This window comes from Onychostoma macrolepis, chromosome 07 (assembly GCF_012432095.1).
Source record: "Onychostoma macrolepis isolate SWU-2019 chromosome 07, ASM1243209v1, whole genome shotgun sequence".
Classification (NCBI taxonomy): Eukaryota; Metazoa; Chordata; class Actinopteri; order Cypriniformes; family Cyprinidae; genus Onychostoma; species Onychostoma macrolepis.
In genome coordinates, this window is record NC_081161.1 from 15,768,541 (window position 1) to 15,794,849 (window position 26,309).

The 26,309-nt window shown below is 38.8% G+C and overlaps 1 protein-coding gene across 1 annotated transcript; it reads left to right on the forward strand.

Annotated features, from left to right (window-relative positions):
* On the forward strand, positions 1–25,848 carry zgc:194930 (uncharacterized protein LOC557813 homolog). The gene is made up of 3 exons (XM_058780424.1): positions 1–352; positions 16,604–16,656; positions 22,925–25,848. The coding sequence occupies exons 2-3, from the start codon at positions 16,625–16,627 to the stop codon at positions 23,643–23,645; spliced, it is 753 nt and encodes a 250-aa protein (XP_058636407.1). The 5' UTR covers positions 1–352; positions 16,604–16,624; the 3' UTR covers positions 23,646–25,848.
* Positions 25,849–26,309: the final 461 nt, after the last annotated feature.

Consider the following 26,309-nt stretch of genomic DNA (forward strand, 5'->3'; position numbering starts at 1 on the left):
TCACATGGTTTGTCATTACCGTGCCGAGCACAGGCCCTTCCTTGGACTGCCATCTGAAATTCAAATGGACGAGTGGAGGAGGCAAGACAGAACGAAGTCACGGGGGACCTTCCTTTACTCGGAAGCAGTAACACAGGAGGGAAAATAAACATAAGGAAGGAGGAGGAAACGGCTGCTATGAGCGCGCGACGTCTTGTGGTCATGGAATAAGTTTTTGGGACACTTCGCTTCTTGGGATCGCTTCTCTTTTAGCATATTTGGACATACGAAATGGGAAAATAAATGACCGCCGGAGTTCTCCGTGAAATTGTAGCCCCTCTGGCAAACAACTGCCACACCTTCAGTGTAACAGGTAAGGGTTTTCTTTTAACGCGCTTCATCACGTAAGAGCTAAAGTTTTTCCTCGCACCTGTTGCGCAAAGCTCGATATAGGAGGATTGAACATTCTTTAAAAAAAATAAACTGTACATAAAGTCTACTTTATTGCCACTAAAACTATCCATTTGGCAGTATCATCCCTTCTTTCGGGAATTTGAGGGAGAAACAACATAGTAACCGAGTCAGATCGATTACCTGGAGTTATTGTTTGTTATTGGTAGTTGAGCCTGTACTTGTACATTGACGGCAGAAGAAACACGGTTTTACCTTGTCAGATGGAGGTGTTGTAGTGAACGGTGTGTTTGTCTGCGCTTGCATTGTTAAAAGGGTAGTTCACCTTAAAATAAAAATTCTGTCTTATTCTCACCCTCATGTCAAACTGTAGGCTACATGACTTTTTCTTCTGTGGAACACAAATGGAAAAGGTTACTTAACATTTTCCATGCAAATACAGTTCATGGTGAATAAAGATGTAAGCTTAAAAAATAAAACAGAAGCATTATTAAAGTTGTCCATGAGATTTGTCTGCTGTATTTTAGGGCTTCCAAAGCCATGTGATACTTTGTGTGAAGAACAGATTGAAATGCCTGTTGTTATTTACTGAAAACATTCCTATTCAGTAAGCTATTAATGACTGTGACTGAATTATAAAATCATCAATATTGCTTCTCTTTTGAGTCACCATTTATTGTCATTGGATGATAAAAAGAAAAAGAAAAAGCAAGGCGTTCTTCAGAATTTCTCTTTTAGTGGTTCAAGGAAGAAAAATGGTTTTGAAACAACATGAGGTAGTGAATAGTTGCTTAAATCTCTCTTTCTGCCAATATCTTTGCTTTGTTTTGGGAATATGAGTTGAACAACATAAGTGATTCAGATGAGCTGAAGTTTGATTATCATTTGTATAATTTTAAATGTGGTTAAAGCCATTACTTTTACTGTGAACCGATGGTGGAAAAAAACAGGCTTTTACCTTGCAGGTGAAGGTGTGTAGTTTGTAAAAGGTGTACTGTAGTTTTTCTGCCCTTGGACGGTTTGGTTTGAACTAATAGAAAATGAATGAGCTTTAGTCATGCTATTTGCATATACAGTGGGGAAAAAATTATTTGATCCCCTGCTGATTTTGTACATTTGCCCACTGACAAAGAAATGATCAGTCTATAATTTTAATGGTAGGTTTATTTGGACAGTGAGAGACAGAATAACAACAAAAAAATCCAGAAAAACACATTTCTAAAAAGTTATAAATTGATTTGCATTTTAACGAGTCAAATAAGTATTTGACTCCTTCGCAAAACATGACTTCGTACTTGGCTGCAAAACCCTTGTTGGCAATCGCAGAGGTCAGACGTTTCTTGTAGTTGGCCACCAGGTTTGCACACATCTCGGGAGGGATTTTGTCCCACTCCTCTTTGCAGATCCTCTCCAAGTCATTAAGGTTTCGAGACTGACGTTTGGCAACTCGAACCTTCAGCTCCCTCCACAGATTTTTTATGGGATTAAGGTCTGGAGACTGGCTAGGCCACTCCAGGACCTTAATGTGCTTCTTCTTGTGCCACTCCTTTGTTGCCTTGGCCGTGTGTTTTGGGTCATTGTCATGCTGGAATACCCATCTACGACCCTTTTTCAATGCCCTGGGCTGGCTTCAATGCCCTGGCCCTGACAGTACATGGCCCGTCCATCGTCCCTTTGATGCGGTGAAGTTTTCCTGTCCCCTTAGCCGAAAAACACCCCCCAAGCATAATGTTTTCACCTCCGTGTTTGACGGTGGGGATGGTGTTCTTGGGGTCATAGGCAGCATTCCTCCTCCTCCAAACACGGCGAGTTGAGTTGATGCCAAAGAGCTCGATTTTGGTCTCATCTGACCACAACACTTTCACCCAGTTCTCCTCTGAAATCTTTGGCAAACTTCAGACGGGCCTGTACATGTGCTTTCTTGAGCAGGGAGACCTTGCGGGCGCTGCAGGATTTCAGTCCTTCACGGCGTAGTGTGTTACCAATTGTTTTCTTGGTGACTATGGTCCCAGCTGCCTTGAGATCATTGCCAAGATCCTCCTGTGTAGTTTCCTCACCGTTCTCATGATCATTGAAACTCCACGAGGTGAGATCTTGCATGGAGCCCCAGTCAGAGGGAGATTGACAGTTATTTTGTGTTTCTTCCATTTGCGAATAATCGCACCAACTGTTGTCACCTTCTCACCAAGCTGCTTGGCGATGGTCTTGTAGCCCATTCCAGTCTTGTGTAGGTCTACAATCTTGTCCTTTGGTCTTGGCCTTGGTGGAGAGCTTGGAATCTGATTGATTGATTGCTTCTGTGGACAGGTTGTCTTTTATACAGGTAACAAACTGAGATTGGGAGCACTCCCTTTAAGAGAGTGCTCCTAATCTCAGCTCGATACCTGTATAAAAGACACCTGGGAGCCAGAAATCTTGCTGATTGATAGGGGATCAAATACTTATTTCACTCATTAAAATGCAAACCAATTTATAACTTTTTTGAAATGCTTTTTTCTGGATTTTTTTTTTTTTGTTATTCTGTCTCTCACTGTTCAAATAAACCTAACATTAAAATTATAGACTGATAATTTCTTTGTCAGTGGGCAAACGTACAAAATCAGTAGGGGATCAAATAATTTTTTTTCCCCACTGTAGTGTTTTCTGAAGAAGGCAGCTGTTAAGACGAGGAAGGAGGAACCTAAAACATGTGAAAATTTTTGCAAATTTAGAAATAATCTTTTTAGGAATGTTTTGTCAGGTAACTTAAGTGCTTCATCTGATAACATCTACTGAAAATTAGCTGTTTTTTATATAAATCATGATAACACATGATGTTCACTACAGTTCAAAAGTGTGGGGTCAGTAAGATTTTGTATACTTTTATTTAACAAGGATGATCAAAAGTGACAGTACTAACATTCTGTTAATCACATAATTCTAAAAAGAAAATATGAAGTACATGTTTTCAACATTGATAATAAGAACATTTTCTTGAACCAAATCAGTATATTTGTCGAAAGAAATATTTACGAAGGATCGTGTGACCCTGAAGGCTGCAGTAATGGATGCTGAAAATTCACCCTTGCCATCACAGCAATAAATTACATTTTAAAATACATTTAACAGTTCCTCAAATTGTAATAATACTTCACAATATTACTGTATATTGTATTTTTGATCAAATAAATGCAGTCTTGATGAGACTTTCAAAAACATAAAAAATATTAAATAACAGCAATATTAACTAGAAGCTCATAAGCATGTTTTGTTATTTTTCTATATGTTTCACATTGTAAAGTCCATTCTAGACTTCGTCAGGTAGTCAGTCTCTATAGGCTCAGTAGGCTTGTGTTACTGTTTACAGTAGCTGTGAGGGGGGCTGAGCAGGTTTGTGCCGTTTGTCTAGGTGTTTACCGTCAGACTCATTGTTTACTTTTGAGCAAGGTCTGCTGTGCTGAGTAAGGTGTGGTCTGAGATGCCCTACAAAGGGCCACTGGGCCTCGTGTCCTGTCAAGCTCCGGCATTTTAGCTTGATATTTACACTACTAGTGTGTACACAGACTAGCCTATATTGTACATCTGAGTGTGACGTTATGTAGTACAAAGCAGCACCCTATTCTATGGTTCACTATTCAGAGTTTTAATCTCTCTATCTCTTTCCCTTTAGCCATTTGCTACTTTGTAAGCATGACTCTGTTTGAAGGGCAGCACATTTAACAGTGATAAGAGTTAAAAATACATGTTGTGATACACCCAGGGCCTGTGTGTTAACACGTCTTCCATCTTGTGTGATCTTATGACTGTGGATCTCTGATTGTGATCGCTAGTGTTGCATGGACTTGCATTCGTAATCCATGTAATGATGCAACATTCACAGATAAATGCCACTATAAGCTTTATAGTGTAGCTTTAATACTCACTATAATTATAGTCATGTGTAATGTTATATAAGTAACCTTCAGAAATCATTCTAATATGCTGATTTGGTGCTCAGAAGCATTTTCTATTATTATCAATGTTGAAAACAGGTGTGCTGTGTAAATAGGTTTGTTTTTATTTTGTTTTGTAACAAAAGGTATTTACTGACTTTTATAATCATTTTAAAGCATCCTTGCTGAATAAAAGTAATAATTTATAAAACAAACAAACAAAAATCAATTTATCAATCAGTCATACTAACTCCAAACCAACTTTAGTCTATGTATTAGATATTAATTTATCAAACATGCCATATTATATATAATCTGAAAGAAGGAATCCTTTGGATGAAGATTTGAAGTGTGCAAGCAATCAAAAAAATGCTCAGAATGTAATGTATTTTATTACGGCCTAACCATAACCTCTTTTTTAATACAATCCCAAAAATTTACTGTGTCAAAGAAATTATCTATATTGTTCTCTCACTGTAGAAAATGCTTCATGTGGTAATATATAAATTAACTTGTTTAATTCAAATTAGAAATATTATTTATTATGCATCAACCTCTCTCCAACAACAAAAGTAATTTCCAGGGTTCAGATAAGGTAGAAATGACTCCTTAAGGTAACGATTACACAGTTTCTTTTCTTACAGTGCTTGGTAGTTAACTAGATTGATGTACATGATTGTGATTAGATATTTATTTATAAAACAATAGCCATTTGTGTACAAGAAAGCAGCATTTTAGGACGAGATGTCAGAATTTTAGCCTTGCAAACAATTAAATACAAGTCAAGTCAAGTCAAGTCACCTTTATTTATATAGCGCTTTTACAATACAGATTGTGTCAAAGCACTTAACAGTATCAAATTGGAGGATAGAGTGTCAGTAATGTATAATGATAAGATTAAACACTCAATTTTCAGTTAAAGGCATTTCATTATTGAATTCAGAGATGTCATTGTCTAGCTCAGTTTAGTTTAAATAGTATCTGTGCAATCAAATCGGCGATAATCGCTAGAAATTAAGTGTCCCCAACTGAGCAAGCCAGAGGCGACACAAACCTACACACACAGAGGCGATACACCACAAAAAATGACTCTCTTTTGTCGGTGTGACTCACAGTTTTTATAAACAAACACATAAGAGCCAACATCATAAACTGGAACAGTTGAATAATAACTGGCAGTGAGTCTTGAGTGTTTGGGTGCCTCACACAGGATGTAAGGTGGATCCTTGTTTTGTATATTTAGCGCTGTATTAAGTGATGATATGGGCATTCTCAAGAGAGCTGATTCTGTACGCACTGGTCTTCTGGTAATGAGGCCATGGCAACAGTGTCCAGGGCAACACGCCCATATTTGGCCACATTTCAAGCCATATTTAAAAGGAGCTTTGAATGCATTTATATTTTACACAGACATGATGTTTACCTGGTATAATATGGAGAAATGGAGTTTGTCATTAGATACTCAGCTTTTTCTTTTTTTTTTTCAACTAGCTAAATGCATGTTAATGACCCTTGTCAATTTCATGCCATCTGGCTGTTTCCGTATGGCATAAATAAAAATGAAGAGGAGCATAACGCATGCTGAGAGCAAGAGAAATGCTAAACCAGTTTTCCCACTTGTTTAAACCACACCTTCATGAATCTGATCCCTCTATGTAGTAACCCTGCACCTGTACAAGACCTAGACATCATCCAATACTCAGTTACACACACACAGTATATTGGTAGATAACCTAATATCCTTTACCATCTCTCTCTTTCTCTCACTTGATCTCTCTCTCTCTTTCGATTTCTCTCTATTTGTGTATTTCTCTATGCACTTTGTGAAACATTGACACTATCATTAAGGTAAAAAATAGTGTTTAAGAGTAAGCCATTACCCCAGAGGAGTATATCTAAATTTAAGTCCTTGTAAATGACCCGCAACTGTGTGTGCCTTTGATTTGTGGAAGTATAAGTTAATCTCTTTCCTGTCTTTGGATATAGAGGGCTGTGTAATGTTTTGACTCATAACATAAATCAGGATTTTAGACTATTACTGTAGTTGCTGCCACTACAGGGATCAGCTTCCTGTACACTGGCACATTAAATATATCCACACTTTAGCTATTTGTAAAGATTTATATATAATTATATAATGTAAAGAACATATATATATAAGATTTATATTTATATATAAGATTTATATTTTTTGGTCACACTACAACTTTTGCCTCAAACTCCTAATTTGCTGCTTAGTAGTTAGTAAGGTAGTTGTTAAGTTTAGGTAATAAGGCTCACACTTTATTTTAAGGTCCGATTCTCAAACCATTAACTATGACTTTTGCCTCTATAGACTCTTAATTTGCTGCTTATTAATAGTTAGTAAGGTAGTTTAGGAATTGGGCAGGGATGTAGCATATGGTCATACAGAATGTGCTTTAATAAACAGCCAATATGTTAATAATAGGCATGCTAATTAGCAACTAGTTAATAGTGAGAATTGGTCACTAATAAAAATATGGTCATGCAGAATAAAGCATTAATATGTGCTTTGTAAGTACTATTAAACAGCCAATATGCCAGTAATACGCATGTATTTAATAATAAGAATTGCTCCTTAAAATAAAGTGTTTCCATTTTTTTTTATGTCTCCTGGCTGTAATTTCCATCAGGATCGACCATTTTACCCCAATAATGCTTTGTCAAAATTTAGTGTACTTGGTTATTGTAACATGGCTGACAAGACGTGAGACGTGCGGATCCAGTTGCAAGCTTTTATTAGGCAGAGACGTGGTCGTACAGGCAGGGTCGAAACAATGGCAAACAGGTATGGCAGAGACAAAACAAAGAGTAATCCTAGGGCAAGCAAAGGTCGACGATCGGCGAACAGTATCCAGTGGGCAAGGCAAGGGTTAATCCAGGGAAACACAGGCTAGAACATACACGGGAAAACACAATCCAAAACAGACAGGGGAAAACTAGGAAAACTAACTGGGGCTCTGTAAGTTGCTACGGCTAGGGGAGCGGTAAACGCAAACAATACTCGGCAGAGAGGTAGAGAAAGTCCAAGGCTTATAAAGCGTGTGTGATCAGTATGTGCATGGGATCAGGTGTGCGTGTGATTAGTGCAATGAGTGATTGGTGACAGCTGTGATCAGTGTTGGATGATGGGAAATGGAGTCCATGTGGTGAGCGAGTGACCTCTGGTGGTGAATGGACGGAAGTGCAGACCAGATTCGTGACAGAGCCCCCCCCCTAAGAGCGGCTTCCAGACGCTCCACACAGTCTTTAATCCAGGAGGGAGGTGGAGCGGAGGCGGAACAGGGGGAGGGATGGAGGGCCAGGTCCTTGTGGAAGCGGAGTGATCTGGGACCGAGGTAGAGCCGGCAGAGCAGGAAGCCAGGGCGGAGCAGGCGGGACTGGAGCCCACCAGGGCGGAGCAGGCGGGACTGGAGCCCACCAGGGTGGACCCAAAGATCTCCACGGCGGTGCAGAAGACCACCAGAGCCTGACAGCAGACCACCAGGGCGGCGCAGAAGACCACCAGAGCCAGATAGTGGACCACCAGAGCGGAGCGGGTGGAACAGGAGGAGCAGAAGACCAGAGCGGAGCAGACGGACCCGAAGACCACCACGACGGATCAGGAACCCACAGCAGAGCCTGGGAACTAGGGAGAATGGAGACACGAGGAGACGGAACATGCACAGACACAAGGACTGAGGTAGGGAACATAAGAAGTTTATAATTAGTCTCCATAGCAGTGACAGGATAGAACGAGAGTTCATTGACGGCCTCCATAGCCGTGACAGGACAGAACGAGAGTTCAGGGACGGCCTCCTTGGCCGAAACAGGACAGGACGAGGAATCAAGGGCGGCCTCTGCGGCCGTGGCAGGGCAAGACGAGAGTTGGTGAGTGGATACCACTGACACCTCCGGAGGTTCTGCAGCGGTTGCCGCCACCTCTGGAGGTTCTACAGCGGTAACAGTCTCCTCGACCGCAACTCGACAGACCGAGAGAACATTGCAGGGCGCCACCACCATACCAGAGGCTGAGGCGAGCTCGGCCGCTTCGGAAGGTTCTGCAGCGTGTGCCGCCACCTCGGGCAGTTCTGCGGTGGTGTACGCAGCCCAAACGCAACAAAGCGATTCCCATCAGGGGAAGTGCCTCGGACAGGGGAATATGCATAAGAACAGGAGGGTTAGTGTGAGTTGGTTTGGGGATACCAGCCGTGCGTGCAGACACCAGCGGTACATCCCTCAAACTAGACATCAAATTGGGATAGTAGAAGACTGACCTTGATGATCTGAGTGTGTCAGCCCGGACGTGACGTGACTCTGGACGAGCAGCTGTGACGTGCTGCTGTGACTCTGGACGAGCAGCTGTGACGTGCTGCTGTGACTCTGGACGAGCAGCTGTGACGTGCTGCTGTGACTCTGGACGAGCAGCTGTGACGTGCTGCTGTGACTCTGGACGAGCAGCTGTGACGTGCTGCTGTGACTCTTGAAGATTAGGTTTGACCTGACCGGGTGTTGTTGTGGCCGCCATTTTGTGAGCGTGCTCTGGTGCGTCCGCCATTACCGTAGTAGACGCGGTGTCGCGTTCCTCTTCCGCGACACCCACAGTAAACCATAATCCATAAAGTCTCTTAGTGAACAATCAAACCTCCCTCCAGGTAAACGTGACTTAATGGGCTCATTTACTCCAAAGCGAAAAATGTCCTTAAACACGACCTCATCCAAGGGTATCCTATAATAGGATTCCCCTGTCTCAGGTCGAGCAGCTGGTCAAACAGGTCCATACCTGGCCAGGGCTCCGTAGAAAAGCCGCTGGATCCTCGTGGGGCCAAGTATTCTGTAACATGGCTGACAAGACGTGAGACGTGCGGATCCATTCGCAAGCTTTTATTAGGCAGAGACGTGGTCGTACAGGCAGGGTCGAAACAATGGCAAACAGGTATGGCAGAGACAAAACAAAGAGTAATCCTAGGGCAAGCAAAGGTCGACGATCGGCGAACAGTATCCAGTGGGCAAGGCAAGGGTTAATCCAGGGAAACACAGGCTAGAACATACACGGGAAAACACAATCCAAAACAGACAGGGGAAAACTAGGAAAACTAACTGGGGCTCTGTAAGTTGCTACGGCTAGGGGAGCAGTAAACGCAAACAATACTCGGCAGAGAGGTAGAGAAAGTCCAAGGCTTATAAAGCGTGTGTGATCAGTATGTGCATGGGATCAGGTGTGCGTGTGATTAGTGCAATGAGTGATTGGTGACAGCTGTGATCAGTGTTGGATGATGGGAAATGGAGTCCATGTGGTGTGAAAGTCCATGTGGTGAGCGAGTGACCTCTGGTGGTGAATGGACGGAAGTGCAGACCAGATTCGTGACAGTTATCAAGGAGTCTACAGTGTCAGTGAAATATAAAACGTGATTAAAAATAAAAAATCAGTCATGCATAATTTCCAATCAGGCTGTCAAATTATGCAAGCAATTATGGAAATGTTATTTCATTGTGTTTATGTAGGATTTATAAAATGCTAGCAACGAAATTAGCCAAAGGAGTTGGTCATTTTATTCCAATAATGATTTCCACCACAGAATACCATTAAACCAAATATAATACTATTTGGTGAAAATGTTTGACTTTTAGACAAATTGACAAAAATTAGAGAATTCTTGAGTGATGTGTCTATGAACACATTTTCAGTAGACAAATTAGTCAGATTGTGAAAAGGTTAAACATCCAATTATATGCTGGTTTCTATCAAGCAGTAATAAAAATAAAAAAAAACAGGAAAGCAGCAGCGTCTTACAGGTGTCTGTGAGAAGATTGCAGTGTGTCAGAGCAGTGTGTAAGTGAAATCAGCTGGTCATTGATAGCTCTAATTATCTCTTGACACTGGTCTATCTGGCTGTTTGCTTCACTTTGTTCTCAACAAATTGAAAGGAAATGAACCGTTAGTGGCTTGTGCGTTTGTTTATCTTGGCTGTGGAAGGCCAGTGCATGTGTGTAGGTTTGTGTTGGCACACACACCACAGCTGAACCAGTTGAAGGGATTTAAACATTTGAGTAATGCTCAGAGCAAAGCACCTTCTAAAAAGTGTGTGTGTGTGTGTGAGACGATCAGTAATACTATGTGTCTGCCTTTGAGCTTAAATACGTAAGTCTGTGATTTAAAGCTATCGCGGTGTGTATGGATGCCTACCTGTTTGTGTGTGTATGTGTGTCTTGAGTAGGTTAAGGGCTGAGGAATGGAAAAGCCCCCTCATTTTGCTGCAGGAGATTAAGCATTTGTCACTTTCAAAGCGCAGACCAGAAAGCTGAGCTGGAGGGCACACATTCTACAGTGATGAGAAATTCCCTTCTCCAATTTATTCCAATGGCAAAATGTCTGCCAATGGCATATAGGCTAGCTCAGATTTCAATCTGCCTCGGTTTCAGCCCACAATCTCCAGTAATCTTTCCAGGAATCACCTTTCTCCAAATGGAACATTTAAATTCTTTGGATATAGAGTCCTGGATATGCCATTCTCTCTTGAAATCTGTTGATCTTCTGGTCATCTTTGTTGAGACTGTTCAGTAAAAACTGTAATGTGTTCCATAAAGAGCATGGCTAGGAATGGAATTCTTGATGGATTTAAAGAATACGTTTGGCATGAACCAGCTTTGTATTGTTACAAATGTCTGTAGTACAGTATATGTAAATTAACAATGTATTCTCTTTCTCCATTTTGCCTGCACCCAGATGTATCTGTTAATTTGTCAGTCGAAGTCTACCGGATTGTGCAAAATACACCATTTTGTGTCATCCTGCAAATGTTTTACAGTTCCGTTTTTTGATTAAAAAAAATTACAGATCATGCATCTTTGTATTCCCACCCATGGACCATTGAATTGACAGAAGGGCAGTGACAAATCAGAAGTGCATTATGGGTGTTGACGTTTTTGGCAAAAAGGAACTCTGAAGACCTTTTTCTGTTTTGTCTAGTCATGTAGCTACGATTTCAAAAAATGTTGTTTAGAATTTTCTAAATTTTAGATTTTCAGCCAAGTTGCCAGCAGTGAATTACTTCTTTAATGTTTTTTTGGTAACACTTTAAAATAGGGAACACTTATTCACTATTAACTATGACTTTTCCCTTAATAAATTCCTAATTTGCTGCTTATTAATAGTTAGTAAGGTAGTTGTTAAGTTTAGGTATTTGGTAGGATTAGAGATGTAGAATAAGGTCATGTGTATGTGCTTAATTAGTACTAATAAATGACTAATATTCTAGTAATATGCATGCTAATAAGCAATTATAAGAGACCCTAAAATAAAGTGTTACCGATTTTTATTTTTATTTTTATTTTTTTATAATGTAAATCTAAAAAGAGTTTCCTTAATTGAAATAAAACCACATATTTCTCTGTAGTGATATATGGCAGACTTCTTCAATTATTTAGTCTGGAATTTAAGTGGACTAAATCAGTGGTTCTCAATGTTCCTGTAGCCCCCTGCACATTTTTCATGTCTCCTTATTTAAACACACCTGATTCAGGTCATCAGTTCATTAGTAGAGACCCTAATGATGCCGCCATGTGCTTTCAGAAACTTCCTACTTTCCACCTCTGAAATTGTAATTACGAGTTTGTCGTGTTCAAGTGCTTTGTTGTCAGAAAGAACAGAAATCATGATGGACATCCTATTCATTCTTGCCTGTTTCTTGGGGAAATCTTACTAAAGCCAAAAGGTACAGTATCTCACAGAAGTGAGTACACCCCTCACATTTTTGTAAATATTTTATTATATCTTTTCATGTGACAACACTGAAGAAATGACACTTTGCTACAATATAAAGTAGTGAGTGTACAGCTTGTATAACAGTGTAAATTTGCTGTCCCCTCAAAATAACTCAACACACAGCCATTAATGTCTAAACCACTGGCCACAAAAGTGAGTACACCCCTAAGTGAAAATGTCCAAATTGGGCCTAACGTGTCAATATTTTGTGTGGCCACCATTATTTTCCAGCACTGCCTTAACCCTCTTGGGCATGGAGTTCATCAGAGCTCCACAGGTTGCCACTGGAGTCCTCTTCCACTCCTCCATGACGACATCATGGAGCTGGTGGATGTTGGAGACCTTGCGCTCCTCCACCTTCCGTTTGAGGATGCCCCACAGAAGCTCAATAGGGTTTAGGTCTGGAGACATGCTTGGCCAGTCCATCACCTTTACCCTCGGCTTCTTTAGCAAGGCAGTGGTCGTCTTGGAGGTGTGTTTGGGGTGGTTATCATGTTGGAATAGAAGGGAGGGGATCATGCTCCGCTTCAGTATGTCACAGTACATGTTGGCATTCATGGTTCCCTCAATGAACTGTAGCTCCCCAGTGCCGGCAGCACTCATGCAGCCCCAGACCATGACACTCCCACCACCATGCTTGAATGTAGGCAAGACACACTTGTCTTTGTACTCCTCACCTGGTTGCCACCACACACGCTTGACACCATCTGAACCAAATAAGTTTATCTTGGTCTTATCAGACCACAGGACGTGGTTCCAGTAATCCATGTCCTTAGTCTGCTTGTCTTCAGCAAACTGTTTGTGGGCTTTCTTGTGCATCATCTTTAGAAGAGGCTTCCTTCTGGGACGACAGCCATGCAGACCAATTTGATGCAGTGTGCGGCGTATGGTCCGAGCACTGATAGGCTGACCCCCACCCCTTCAACCTCTGCAGCAATGCTGGCAGCACTCATACGTCTATTTCCCAAACACAACCTCTGGATATGACACTGAGCACGTGCACTCAACTTCTTTGGTCGACCATGGTGAGGCCTGTTCTAAGTGGAACCTGTCCTGTTAAACCGCTGTATGGTCTTGGCCACCATGCTGTAGCTCAGTTTCAGGGTCTTGTTAATCTTCTTCTAGCCAACGCCATCTTTATGTAGAGCAACCATTCTTTTTTTCAGATCCTCAGAGAGTTCTTTGCCATGAGGTGCCATGTTGAACTTCCAGTGACCAGTATGAGAGAGTGAGAGTGATAACACCAAATTTAACACACCTGCTCCCCATTCACACCTGAGACCTTGTAACACTAACGAAGTCACATGACCCCGGGGAGAGAAAATGGCTAATTGGGCCCAATTTGGACATTTTCACTTAGGGGTGTACTCACTTTTGTGGCCAGCGGTTTAGACATTAATGGCTGTGTGTTGAGTTATTTTAAGGAGACAGCAAATGTACACTGTTATACATGCTGTACACTCACTACTTTACATTGTAGCAAAGTGTCATTTCTTCAGTGTTGTCACGTGAAAAGATATAATAAAATATTTACAAAAATGTGAGGGGTGTTCTCACTTCTGTGAGATACTGTATATTGGAAGATATTTAGTCAATATCCAACAGGTTTTGAATAAAATGTAGCATCCCATTCTTTGGTAACCATATAAACATTCACAGCACTAAGATATTCAGCTGGCTGACGATTCCTACATTTTAATCAAATAAATGCTATGTTCGCTGTGTTCAATACATACTACACATCAGATGGTTATTTATTTACGTAAATATACATGACTGTAATGGCAGGAGAAAGCAATGTAGATGTTGTGAGAAAAACTAATAAAGCTACTGCTACTGCTATGTTTCTCTCCTCCGCCATATTTAAAATTTTATGGCTCGCCCAACTTGGAAACTCAGGTATCAAAACTATCTCAGAGTTTCCAATATGACTAGAGAGGCCATTCATGTCCAATTTCCAACTAGGAAACTTGTATTTACGATAATTTCAATAGCATGTGAAGTCAGCAGAAGACCTGAAATGGATGCGTCAGACAAAGGAGGCCGTTTCTCAATATGCGTTCTTAAAGGGTTACTTTCATTTTGGGGTGGAGTAACCCTTTAAGTGGTCTTGCATTCTGGCAAGATCTCGTACTACATTATCCACACCTGCCGAGGTTCAATCCCAATACTCAAGAACACAAGTACAGAGCACGCATGAAAGTGTTGTGTTCTTGATATCAAGGATGCATAAAACGCAGACTTCAGAGAATAAAATCATTAGAAATTCCCAAGACGACGAATGAAAGCCTTTAAAGCTCTCGTTCTCACTTAAATAATTCCCACTGCATGATTGGAAATACAGTATGTAGTGGTTCGTTAAAGTACACACTTTTTCTTACTATATGAAGTAAACATGATTTATTTTATTCTGATAATATTTGTGTTGTCACATTATAGATTAACTACACAAGAAACTGATTTGTCATTGTATTTATGGAAAGGAAGACTGTGTGCTAAGTTGACTGCAGTAAAATGCAATAATCTCTAGCAGCTGACAAAGAGGTTGCCAGGTGCCTGTGTCATACTCCTGCTGTCAAACAGGTGTCTACTGCGTACCACATCTGGCTGCTAATCACCTAGCAAAACTCCATCCAGTTTATTGTGTCCATGGCAATGGCCTGAAAGCTGTGAAGTGTGAGTGTGAAGTTTTAGGATAATTTTTGAATAAACATATTCCAAATTTTGTAAATAGGGCAGCTTTGTAATATAGTAAATAGAATTACATTTTATTTAAAATTGGATTAATGTTGCATATACATCAAAACAACAGAAGGCTTCTGTTCTCAATCATATTTTATTTTTTTACTCATAAGACAATAAATCTTGATTTCTTTCAGATACAGACATCATATAGACACAAAAACAACTCTGTTCACAGTGAAGAGTGTTGCGTGTTGATGTCTAGTCTACGTGCAGTGTTTTGAATTTTTCCACTTGTTAAACCATTTGCCTTTCCGTCACAGTGACTTGCAGAAAACCTGTACAACAAATATTGCCTAACATGATATACCTGTTAAATTCTCTTTTATTTGTCTTCGTTTCAAGCACATGTGATGCCACAACCGAATGAGGTGATTCTTGCTTCTTTAATACTAAACTATAAACATTTCATTGCATTCGATTCTGGTTCAGATTACTGCTTTTACCTTTGATTGTGACGTAATTAAATAGAAATGTTGTGTAAATAAGTGCTGTTAAGTAAAATTAAAAGTATTACAAAACATGGTTAATTGAAATAAAGTAAAACATAAGTATTACATAAAAAATAACTAAACAAGTTGGCCTTGACAACTAACTGAAGTTTACAGTAAGTACTGAAATTTCTAAAACAGAACTAAAAAGAAATTCAAACTAAGTAGTAATGTTAAAAAGCATAAACTAATAAAATGACAAAAGCACATAAAATTACAAAAACGTAAATGAAATAATATCAAAATAACACTGATTTCACAATGTAATTGTATTGGTCTCTTCTGCATTACTCTCTTAGCTTTATATGTTTGTTGGTCTCTAACACATTGGGACACGTGAGGTGACTGTTTTCCGTGTTGCTTTCTGTCTCAGGAGAAAGAGAGCAAGTCTGGGAGTGTCTTTGTCCTGTTCTTTTATTAGTAGTCTAATCTTTTCCCAGACTGAGCTATCAATTATTTACAAGGCTATCTGCTCATAAAAAGAGCACAAGAAATGCCAAATCCTGAAATGGTGCGACTGGCCGTGGAAAGGTCAATCCATCTTTGTTGCTTTTTCACAAAATGTGGAGGTATTGTATTAATAACATTTTATTTGACCTACCACTGTGAGACAAACACATGTGTGACTGTCCTTGTGTCTTGAAGCCACATACCTGACAATTTCATATGTCAATTTAACTAACTCCATATGCCACGTCAATATGAAACCAAATAAAATGTCCCTACGGCCTGGCAGATATTGATATAGTTCTTCTGAAAGATCATACCTGTGTCTGTGTAAACATATCAACAGAATTTGATATTGAGTGTGGTGTCTTTGAAAGGTGAAGTTAAAAAAACAAAACAAATGTATGTATTCTTGAAGGTGATTTGAAGCTGACCCAAGTTTTGGTTCATTTGGTTGATGTGCACAAGTGAAATCAATCTGGGTCCGCTTGTAAAGATGGTCTGCAGTGGTTCACAATTGTTGTCAAACAGGGTTTATCCTTGAGTATAAGATTTCTTTGAGTTTCTCAGTTCCCGTGTCAGCAGGTCTGTTTACACAGATATAACCGTGATCACGTCCTCATGTTCTAACAGCTGAGGTGAAGAATTAGCACTTACTGAATAGCTCTTTGTTGAAATCATGTTCACTCTCCTAAGTACTGATTCAGCAGCCCAGCTCTGGATTCTTCAAATACCTTTTTAATAAATGTAACTTGCATATTTCAGTTCACACAATAGTCTACGTGGTATCTCTAATTCACTTTATTCAATTATATATACACACAACCACACACTAAACCTGTTTTGCCTTTCCACAGGTTTTCTACACAACTGTCCAGATGGGTTGCAGTTGCTGTAGGATGATAAAAAGGTAAGACAGAAGGTATAAATAGTAGAGATTCTTTAGTCTCAAGTATATCTATCCTGAAGATCCTAGACATTTCTCACATAACTGCTGTTGTTTAACAGCTCAGTCAGACTGAAGTCTCTCTAAAGCTGACCTGGGATCACTTTTTGGTTGAAACTGTGATTCAGTCTACCAGCATGGCTCTTTTCTCTGTCAATGACATATTATTTTAGGATCTTTCACTTTAACATTTATGTGGGTTGTTTTGATGCAGGCAGTTTATTTCACGGTAAATACACAGATATTCACACTCTCAAACCGCCCTTTAATTGCTCAGAATGTCACATTTCTGGGCTTAGTTTGAGCTGCAAGAATTGCCTCATGCACATACTACAAATACATGCTTTCTTTTGGCATTTAATATTAGAAGCGTGTAGTCTGACTGGCTTTGTGTCAAATCTGTTGAATAACACCCACACATTTTAACTCGATTTATATGCACGGGTGATGAGGAAAAAGTACATAAATCTAAGTGTTTAAGTCAAGTCAAGTCACCTTTATTTATATAGCGCTTTTAACAATACAGATTGTGTCAAAGCACTTAACAGTATCAAATTGGAGGATAGAGTGTCAGTAATGTATAATGATAAGATTAAATACTCAATTTTCAGTTTAGTAAGATAGGCACCTTTTTACTTATTGCAAGTGTGTCCAATCTTGTGCTCCTTCAGGGCCAAAAAAGTTTAGCTGTAGCCCTAATCAAACCAGATAATCAAGGTCTTCACAATCACAAGAAACAGGGTAAATATCTATAGAAAGGTGGCCCTCCAGGAGCAGAATTAGAAACCCTTGACGTAGCAGTCAAATATCAAATTATTATTATTATTTTTTTTTTTTTACATTGTGCAAAGGCTTGTAGGCAATATTTTCTGGAGAGATACACATTTTCAAACCTCCCCCGGGAACAGTATATATAATCCAGGCTACAGTTTAGGGTGAATAGAATGCGAGTTCTCAGGCTTTTCTTGGATTATGTCAAATCCTGCTGCTGATAAACAGTAGGATTCTACTCTGTTGCAACTTTTACCAGGCAAAAATGCCTTGCATTGCTAGACATTGTGTGTTGTTTAATGGGGGTAATGTTTACTAAGGGTAAAATTTCTCAGCCTGCCAGGTAGAGTGGAAAATTCCACTTTATCCACCCTGAAACTGTTAAACTGAAATGGATTTTGAACCGAGGTGCTTAAACCTGGAGAATTTATAATGAAGCTGTATAATGAAAAACGTCTCATGTAATGCACTAAAATGAAATACAATAAATGTTTGGAATATGACAGAGGAGTCACACAAAGGACAGACAGATAAATACATGAACACCTAAGGTTGACATTGGCTCAGTAACACGCCTCTCTTTCCATGTGGATTTTCGGCGGACAAGGGAAGTAAAAAACAGAAGGATCTCAGCAGGAGGTGTCTGACACAAATACACCAGGTTCACTTGGCACACACACATACAAGTTGGGATTCGTGTCTCTCATTCTTATGTTGGTTTGACACTTTTTCCTCTTTCCCTATTTAATACCTGTTTGTTGTGTAATTTGGTGTAAATATAGAAATGTAATTATTGTGTTATGTAATAAGTAGAAAAAACAACAAATCCCTAAAGGAGGAAGGAGGACACAATGTGATGTTATCACTCATGCACCTGTTTGTTATTTCACATGTCGTTTCGCTACACTGGTTATGCTTTCGTCAGTAAGGCCCTTTGCCTGTGCTATGCAAATTATGAGTGCATTCAAATGTTCTGCACATATCAGGTTCCAGTAGAACCCAAAAGAGGAACATCATTTTGTATTATTATGATGAAATTGACAACCTGAGCGAATTTATATGTGGTATATTTATAAATATATAAATATGTTATGTATAAATATAAATAAATAAAAACATATGTGTAAATATGTTATTTGTAAATATAAATATGTTATGTATATGAAGATTAGCAATGATGGTCAAGATTGAAGGCTGGATAAATGGATAACAATTGGGTTTGTTTGTCTACCGAACATTTGAATATTACTGGTGTATTGAAAATTATTATACAGAAGAGTTTCGACAGGAAGAGTCCAACCACATTTTGTTTTTACATGTTATTTAGGGGTGACTGAATCTGAAGTCAGTCATACTGCAAAAATAGACTGTCATGGAAAAACTCAAATTATTCAGAATAATGTAAATGTTTTAAATAATGCCGCTGTCTGCACAAATGGCTGTATAGAAAACACCAAGGAAACTGGCAGAACTGTGGATTACGGATTATTTCACAGTCAGAAAACAATGTTTGTGAAAGTGAATTTACAATATGAATATAATACAGGGTCGTCCATTCTGGAGGACCACCTTCCTGTAGAGTTTGGCTCCAACCTGCTCCAGCACACCTGTCTGGAAGTGATCCTGAAGGTCTTTATTAGCTGGTTCAGATGTGTTTAATAGAGTGCTGCAGGAAAGAGCCTTACAGTTTTTCTCAATTGATATGACACATTTCTCAGAATTATTGTAACTGCTTTCAAAGCAATTAACTCAGCACAGTAAACACTCTCTTATGTTGGCCAAACATTTCAGTTTTACTACATAACAAAGCACTGCATTTTATAAATTCTAGTTATGCATTTATTAAAAATAGATAACATCAAAACTAAAAGTGTTTTCTCTTGATTTGATAACATATTCAACTGTACATACAGACATTCATTTAAATGTTTATCATGACGTTATCTCTCAGTTACATCTGGCCAGAGAATTTCATCTACATCACGACATATATTCTCACAAGTCATGCATTGTGGGGAAAAAAACACAGCACAAATGTTGAATCCACACTCGACAAGCTTCTGCCTCAACATTTCCCAAGGGCTCTTTCAGCTAATTGCTTGCTTGTAAGGATTGCGGTTATATACTTTCCATTTTCAAGAGGAGAAGAACTCCTCAGCTAGATTCATAGAAAGAGAATATGTGGAAGGAACACCATCCTGAAATGTGGGTGGTATCTAAACAACTCAAGCACCAGTGCTGAATGGTGAAATTGGACATTGTCCCAAAAAACTACAAAATTCGACTTCATTTGCTCCTGCTTAACCTGTGGTAAGAAGATTTCATTGAGGGAGTTTAAAAAAATGTAGAGGCCTTTTAGTGTTGCATGGGCTCAAGACTTTTAGTGTTGCATGGGCTCAAGACTTGACTGTGGCATGATGGCCAATCTGATTCTATTCTCTTCTCCTTTTTTTGTTGAGATTGAAGCCAGCTTATCAACATAGAGCTCATAATGAGTTGCACTGCCATCCAGCACCAAAGTCCTCTAGAGTAAAAAGAACAGAAGGTACAATAACGCAGTGGTTTGACAGTAGTGGTATTGATTATAAACTTGACACTGGAACTGTTGTAGAGTTTTTCCAGAGTGTAATAGTATATGGATACATAATGCCCATGAAATGCATATTTTTGTATTTACAGTAAAAGTGCAGTAATTTTGTGGCATGCACATACCTGAACAAACTGGAATCACGACTTGTTCAGTCCATCTGAGTTCTTCAATCGTGATTGATCAATTGTGAAGACTGCATTGGTGAATATTAGGAAATAATGGATTTTCCTGTATTATTCTTTGCTGAATTTCTTTGAGGTGTTGTTGGTGTTGTTCTGAACCACCATGTCAACAATGACATGTTCTGTTCAATTGAAAATAGTCTTGTTCATCCCCCTGAATGTTCTTGAACTGCAATTTTGGACAAGTAAGAATAAGAACTACAAATAGACTAGACTGGAAATGGACAAGATTCTAGACTAGACTCAGAGAACCAGAATGGTATTGTTACTTATTGGTTTTCCCTCTCTTGATCAGTTTATGTTTGGCTGAACACTCTGGCCAGCTTCTTTCAAGCAGAGACCATGATATGTAACGTGGTCAGGGTGGCTCTGATTTCGATGAAAAACATCTGTACCCTCTATCTCTACGTCCTCCTTTTCCACCCTGCAGTCCTCTTCTTTTGTTCATGTCATCTTACATTTTCTCTTCCACTATATCATTCCCCTCCAATCCTATCTTCCCATCTTGTCTCCCTCTTCTCCTCACAGTGTTTTGACAAAATAATGCATGTGATTTGTAATTTGACAATCTGTTTAGGACAATTAGGAAGTGTTCAGATCACAGTGTTAAACTGACTGAGAAAAACTTTCAAACCTGCACTCTCAGAAATAAAGGTACAAAAGCTGTCACTGGGGCGGTACCTTTTCAAAAGGTACACTTTTATACCTATTAGGTTCTAATATGTACACTTTAAGTACTAATATGTTCCTTTATGGTACCAAAATGGACCCTTTAGGTACAGACATGTACCTTTTGAAAAGGTACCGCCCCAGTGATAACTTTTGTACCTTTATTTCTGAGAGTGTGGAAAGAAGTGTACGTCATAAAATACATCAGTAAAACCCTACTTTTTTAAAGCTTTTGTGTCTTGAAAAAGGTGGTTGCTAACAAATGGCCAAATGGGACTACAGAGGTTGCCATCGTGCCGAGCAGGAAAACTCATCTACTGAAGCTCTATTCTGCTATTACTGCCTCACTGTGTTTATAATCATACTCATGCAAACTATTCAAACTCAAAATTTCCAGCTCGTAGATTTTAAAGATTGAAGCTGTCAGAAGCTTAGCTTGGTGACATTGAGGTCATGCAATCATAGTGTTGTTTATTTATAGCTTAGTTTTAGCTCTCTCTCTCTCTCGCAATTCAATTTTTTACATTTTTTCAATTCAATTAAGCTTTATTAGCATGACTGTGTAACAGTGTTGCCAAAGCATTAACATATATATCAATAATAAAAAGATATAAAAACATATAACAAATAAATAAAATCCATCTAAATAAATGAAAAGATAAAGTGAAATAAATAATTGGCTGTGATTAAATAAATAAGATAAAGATAAAGTCAGTTTAGAGTTAATCATGTTTAACAACTAACATTGTGAATGGTTAATACAGATTTTGCAGCTAGTGCAGCTGTGTTGTCATCTTCTCCAAGTAAGAAGGGCATTTTCTCAGTATCACTAAGTTCAGTAAATGATGGAATCTGGGGAGAAATGTTTCCCTCACATTGTGATATTTAGGACAAATAAGCAGAAAGTGTTTCTCGTCCTCTATTTGCTATAGATCACAGAGTCTACAGATCCTCTGCTCTCGCTCTGTCCATGTTTATCTGTCTTCCTCTCTCTATTTCTAAATCATGGTTACTTAATCTGTATTTGGAGAGGATTTGTCTTTCTTTAAATAGTTTAATCAATAAATAATTGGCTAATTTAGTGGTTCTGTTTAGGTTTGAGTAACATTGGAGTTTATTTTGAAGGACAAAGTGTGTTTTTAGTGATTCATCATGAGTGTCTTTTAGATTTATGTCAGTTTCTTTAATAATGGCCTTGGGGTTGAAGCTGTAGTCAGTGAGTCTCTCTCTCTCTCTCTTGGCTATTGTATTTAAACTTAAAACTTCATAAAAATTGTTCATTTATAAAGATTATAAACAAAATGTGTAATATTCATAAACTTTTGTTGGTCACAGAGCTTATTTTCTGGAGTAATCCAAAAGCCAATAGAAAAAGGGAACCAGGATAATACTAACTTGGGTTGGCCTACAAAATTGCGTCAATGTGTTTAGTGTGTTTATTAGATTTGTGGTCAAACTATATGGATTTTTTGATGGCCGATATCTTAGAGAGCATGGTGGCTGTTGGACAATATAATGCTAATACATATGACATCCATCCATTCTCCATTCTCTTCTGTAGGCTCACAGGGATGCTGGAAAATATGATATCACACTGTTTAATTTAATGATAATAAATAACATGCGGAACAATTAGTCATTTACAAACCAAATTAATTATTACAAATAGAAATATGCAAAATAAACCCATTAATACCTTACAGAGCAACGTGATGATTCTGTAATCCTATTACAGTATTTTTCCACAGTAAACTAATGAAGAATGGGAGCTCCTTTGCATCTGCGCTCAGGCACTGACGTTCTTAGTGCTGTCAAAATAAAAGTCCTGTTCTTATCACTTGATGTGTTAATTAAAAATGCAAATATCGCCAAGGCCAATGTATTGGTCGGCCACTAGTTCTACTTCAGTGTTATTTGACTTTATTTGAATCTTAACTGGGTTATAATAATTATTTCCACCAAAAAGGCCACCAGAAGTTCATTTCATTAAACCCTCTTCTCAACCCTGTCTCTGTTTCAGTTACATCTATGACCCCTCAGTCCCTGTAGAAGTTCCTGGTCGGAAGCGGGACCCCACCAGCAGCTCTCTATATCAATCTCACAGATTCCCAGAGGAGGCAGACCACATTCACAAGAAGCAGGGCTTCCACAACCTAGCATACAGCACCCAACCCAGCCCGACCAAACTCGACATCGACAACAACCACATCAACCGGCTCCATGCTAACATTCCAAGCGAGCAGATCCGATCGAGCCCAGCGGAGGGTAACCCAAGGCTTTACATCCTCCAGCCCGAGGGCGAGGGGATACCCATAAAAGCCGCCTCCACCATACGTGCCAATCCGCCCATACAGAACGAGTCGTTGTTGGGAACGGAACCGGGCAAGCGAGAGGACAGATTCCGAGACTCTGGGCTGGGCGGCGGAGGCATAACAGACGGGACAGAGGGATCGGACGGATATCCCTATGGACAAGAGGATGAAGACGAGGACAGGAAGAGCAGGCTGGCCAGTACTCCAGACACCGCTGATGAGGAGAGTGTGCTGTCTGTGGACATGCACACCAGCAGTACGAGCCTCTCCTCAGCAGACACAAAGCTCATGATCGAGGACCGAGAAAAGGAAGAGCCCTCGATCGTGAGAGGAGAGAAAGAGATGGATTGTGTGAGCGTCACAGACTCAATGGTGGCAGAGGCCTTGGCCGCTCTGGATGCGGCGACTGCGGGAGAGGATTCCGAGTGAAGGTCGGGTGGCTCACTAGTTAATGGTGACTACATGGGAGATTTCCATACTCACTCTCTCGCTCACCCTCTATATTTGAATACAGCCAAATAATAGTGCTCATGAAGCCTTCCTGCAGACAGTTTGTAGGTACTTTTATTTTGAATGGAAAAAATCAAATGAAGCCTTGATAACAGGAACTGCTGCTTGTTTACACAACAAAAACGAACCACTTATGAGACTTACTTGACCAAATGAAGGACAAACTCAATTCTCAGACCAAACTGATTCTCCTCAGTGCTGTTGTGTATACACAGCATCGTAATGAAATAAGCTCCATTTCTTATCGTCAAATATTATTTTTGCTCCATAACTTAATGAAAGTACTCTTCTTCTGTAGCAACTGTTTGGAGGTGGGGTTAAATCAGTCATAATTATTTTCATACATTTTCTATACAAAGAGGTGGTGAAAAACAAATAAGCCAGTGTCCTGGTGTCGGGTTAGTTCTGTGCTTAATGTAATTTTAGAGACGTTATATGATATGATCAAACTGTTTAATACGGTGAAATCAAGTTCATTCAATCTCAGCAGATCAATATGCTATTTCTTGCTTGTTGTTACACTGTGAATACATCATCAATACCCTCATAGAGCTGTAGGATGACATGCGCTTTATTTTTACCCATAAATATACAGCAAGAATTGTGGGTGAATCTCATGAAAACGTATTTCAACCAAAAATAAAAAGTGAAATTATATTTTGCATAAAATGCAGTTATTCTGTATTTTAGATGACTATGTAAAAAAAAAAAAAATTAATCAAATATTTAAATGTGACCCTGGACCACAAAACCAGTCTTAAGTCCAGCGTATATTTGTAGCAATAGCCAAAAATACATTCTATGGGTCAAAATGATCGATTTTTCTTTCATGACAAAAATCATTAGGATATTAAGTAAAGATCATGTTCCATGAAGATATTTTGTAAATTTCTTACCATAAATGTATCAAAACTTAATTTTTGATTAGTAATATGCATTGCTAAGAACTTCATTTGGGCAACTTTAAAGGTGATTTTCTCAATATTTAGATTTTTTTGCACCCTCAGATTCCAGATTTTCAAATAGCTGTATCTCAGCCAAATATTGTCCGAATTTTGAAAAATTTACACTTAAGACTGGTTTTGTGGTCCAGGGTCACAAATGTATAACTACATTATAAACAATATATCTTGAGATTTTTACATTACAGTGAAGTTAATTTGAAGAGGAAATGCGTAATGCAAAGCATCTTTATGGTACAATGGTAGCTTCATGTATGCAAAATCTAATTTCTTTTTTCTTTAGATTTTGAAAGCCGATCCATTCATGAGATTTATCCTTGTATATTTATGTTGTTGTTGCACTTTGTACATTTTAAAAGCAGTAGTGTGTTGAAGAATCAGGCCAGTGATGGTAGTTGATGCTCTACGCTCAGAGGTTATGCTCTAGTCCTGGTTGACTATCAGAGGCCTGATGAACTCTGCTAACTGTACCATATAACACTCATCTCATGCAGACAAATGTTTTTCAGAAAAATGAATGTAACCCCCCTTATACAAGAAATTATACTTTTTGTCTTTTTTTTTTTTTTTTTTTTGAAGGTCATTGAGTATTTCCAAATGTTTTACCAAGTAATGCATTGGTTGAACTTTATGTATTGGTCAGAATCATTTCTTTTAAACCTGTTAATGAGTAAATGTTATTGACAGGAACTGATTTTCTAATGATGTGACATTATGACTACATTGAGTGCACATTCACAGTGAATACGCTGTTTATATTCCATTCTTTCTGCTTTAACCAGAGGACAGAATTGTCACATGAACCAGGGGAAAATAAAAAACAATGTGCTTGATCATAAGACTTGCGATGTAATCTGTTGACATTTCTGTCTTGTGGATAACAACGCCGTAGGGCCTCTTATATAACCCTCCAGCCCTCACTGGCCAGTAAGACGTGTCCTGAAGTGTGTATGACTGCTATATTGTGCTGAAATCCAAAGAGATCAGATATTGGGAATGGTGAGGTTTGTGCAATTCTGCAAATACTAAAACACGATTAAGATACAGATGTTATAAACCATTGTATTCCGATGACACTTTTAATAAGTGAGGATGAAAATAAGCAACCATAAAAATATATAGAACCATTAAATGACTAAATGAGTCATTTTCAAAATTCATCAGTTTGTCTTTTTGTCTCTTTCATTGTCAGTGGTTTTGATACAGCAAAATCAGTTTTAGAATGATTTGCCATTTCAAATTTGTATTCAGTCTTAGTTAAATTGATGTTTTGATCTTTGATTGCTAAAAGCAAAGGTTTCTTTTAACAGTACAAGAGGCCACTGACACCAGTGTTTGGGATAAAAGAGAATCGTATCTGGTTTGATGAGTTCTAATCATTTGGTTATCTGGCGTTTAGAAAGCCCTGACTTGTGTTGTTTAGAAATAGACGATAGAAGTCAAAAAGATCAAATAAATGAAAGGAACACAGACTTTTATGCAAATGCAAATGTGGTTATTAAAATTCCAAATAAGGATTTTTACTTTTTTTTTTTTTTTTACAAGAGTTATACAAGTGTCTTTAAAATGAAATTATACACTGCTGTTCAAAAGTTAAGGTTTGTTAAGATTTATTGTATTT

Excerpts from the sequence above, each read along its gene's own strand:
- zgc:194930 (XM_058780424.1), top strand. The coding sequence starts at position 16,625 with ATGGGTTGCAGTTGCTGTAGGATGATAAAAAG. Across the intron at positions 16,657-22,924 it reads TGCTGTAGGATGATAAAAAG|TTACATCTATGACCCCTCAG; the intron begins GTAAGACAGAAG and ends TCTCTGTTTCAG.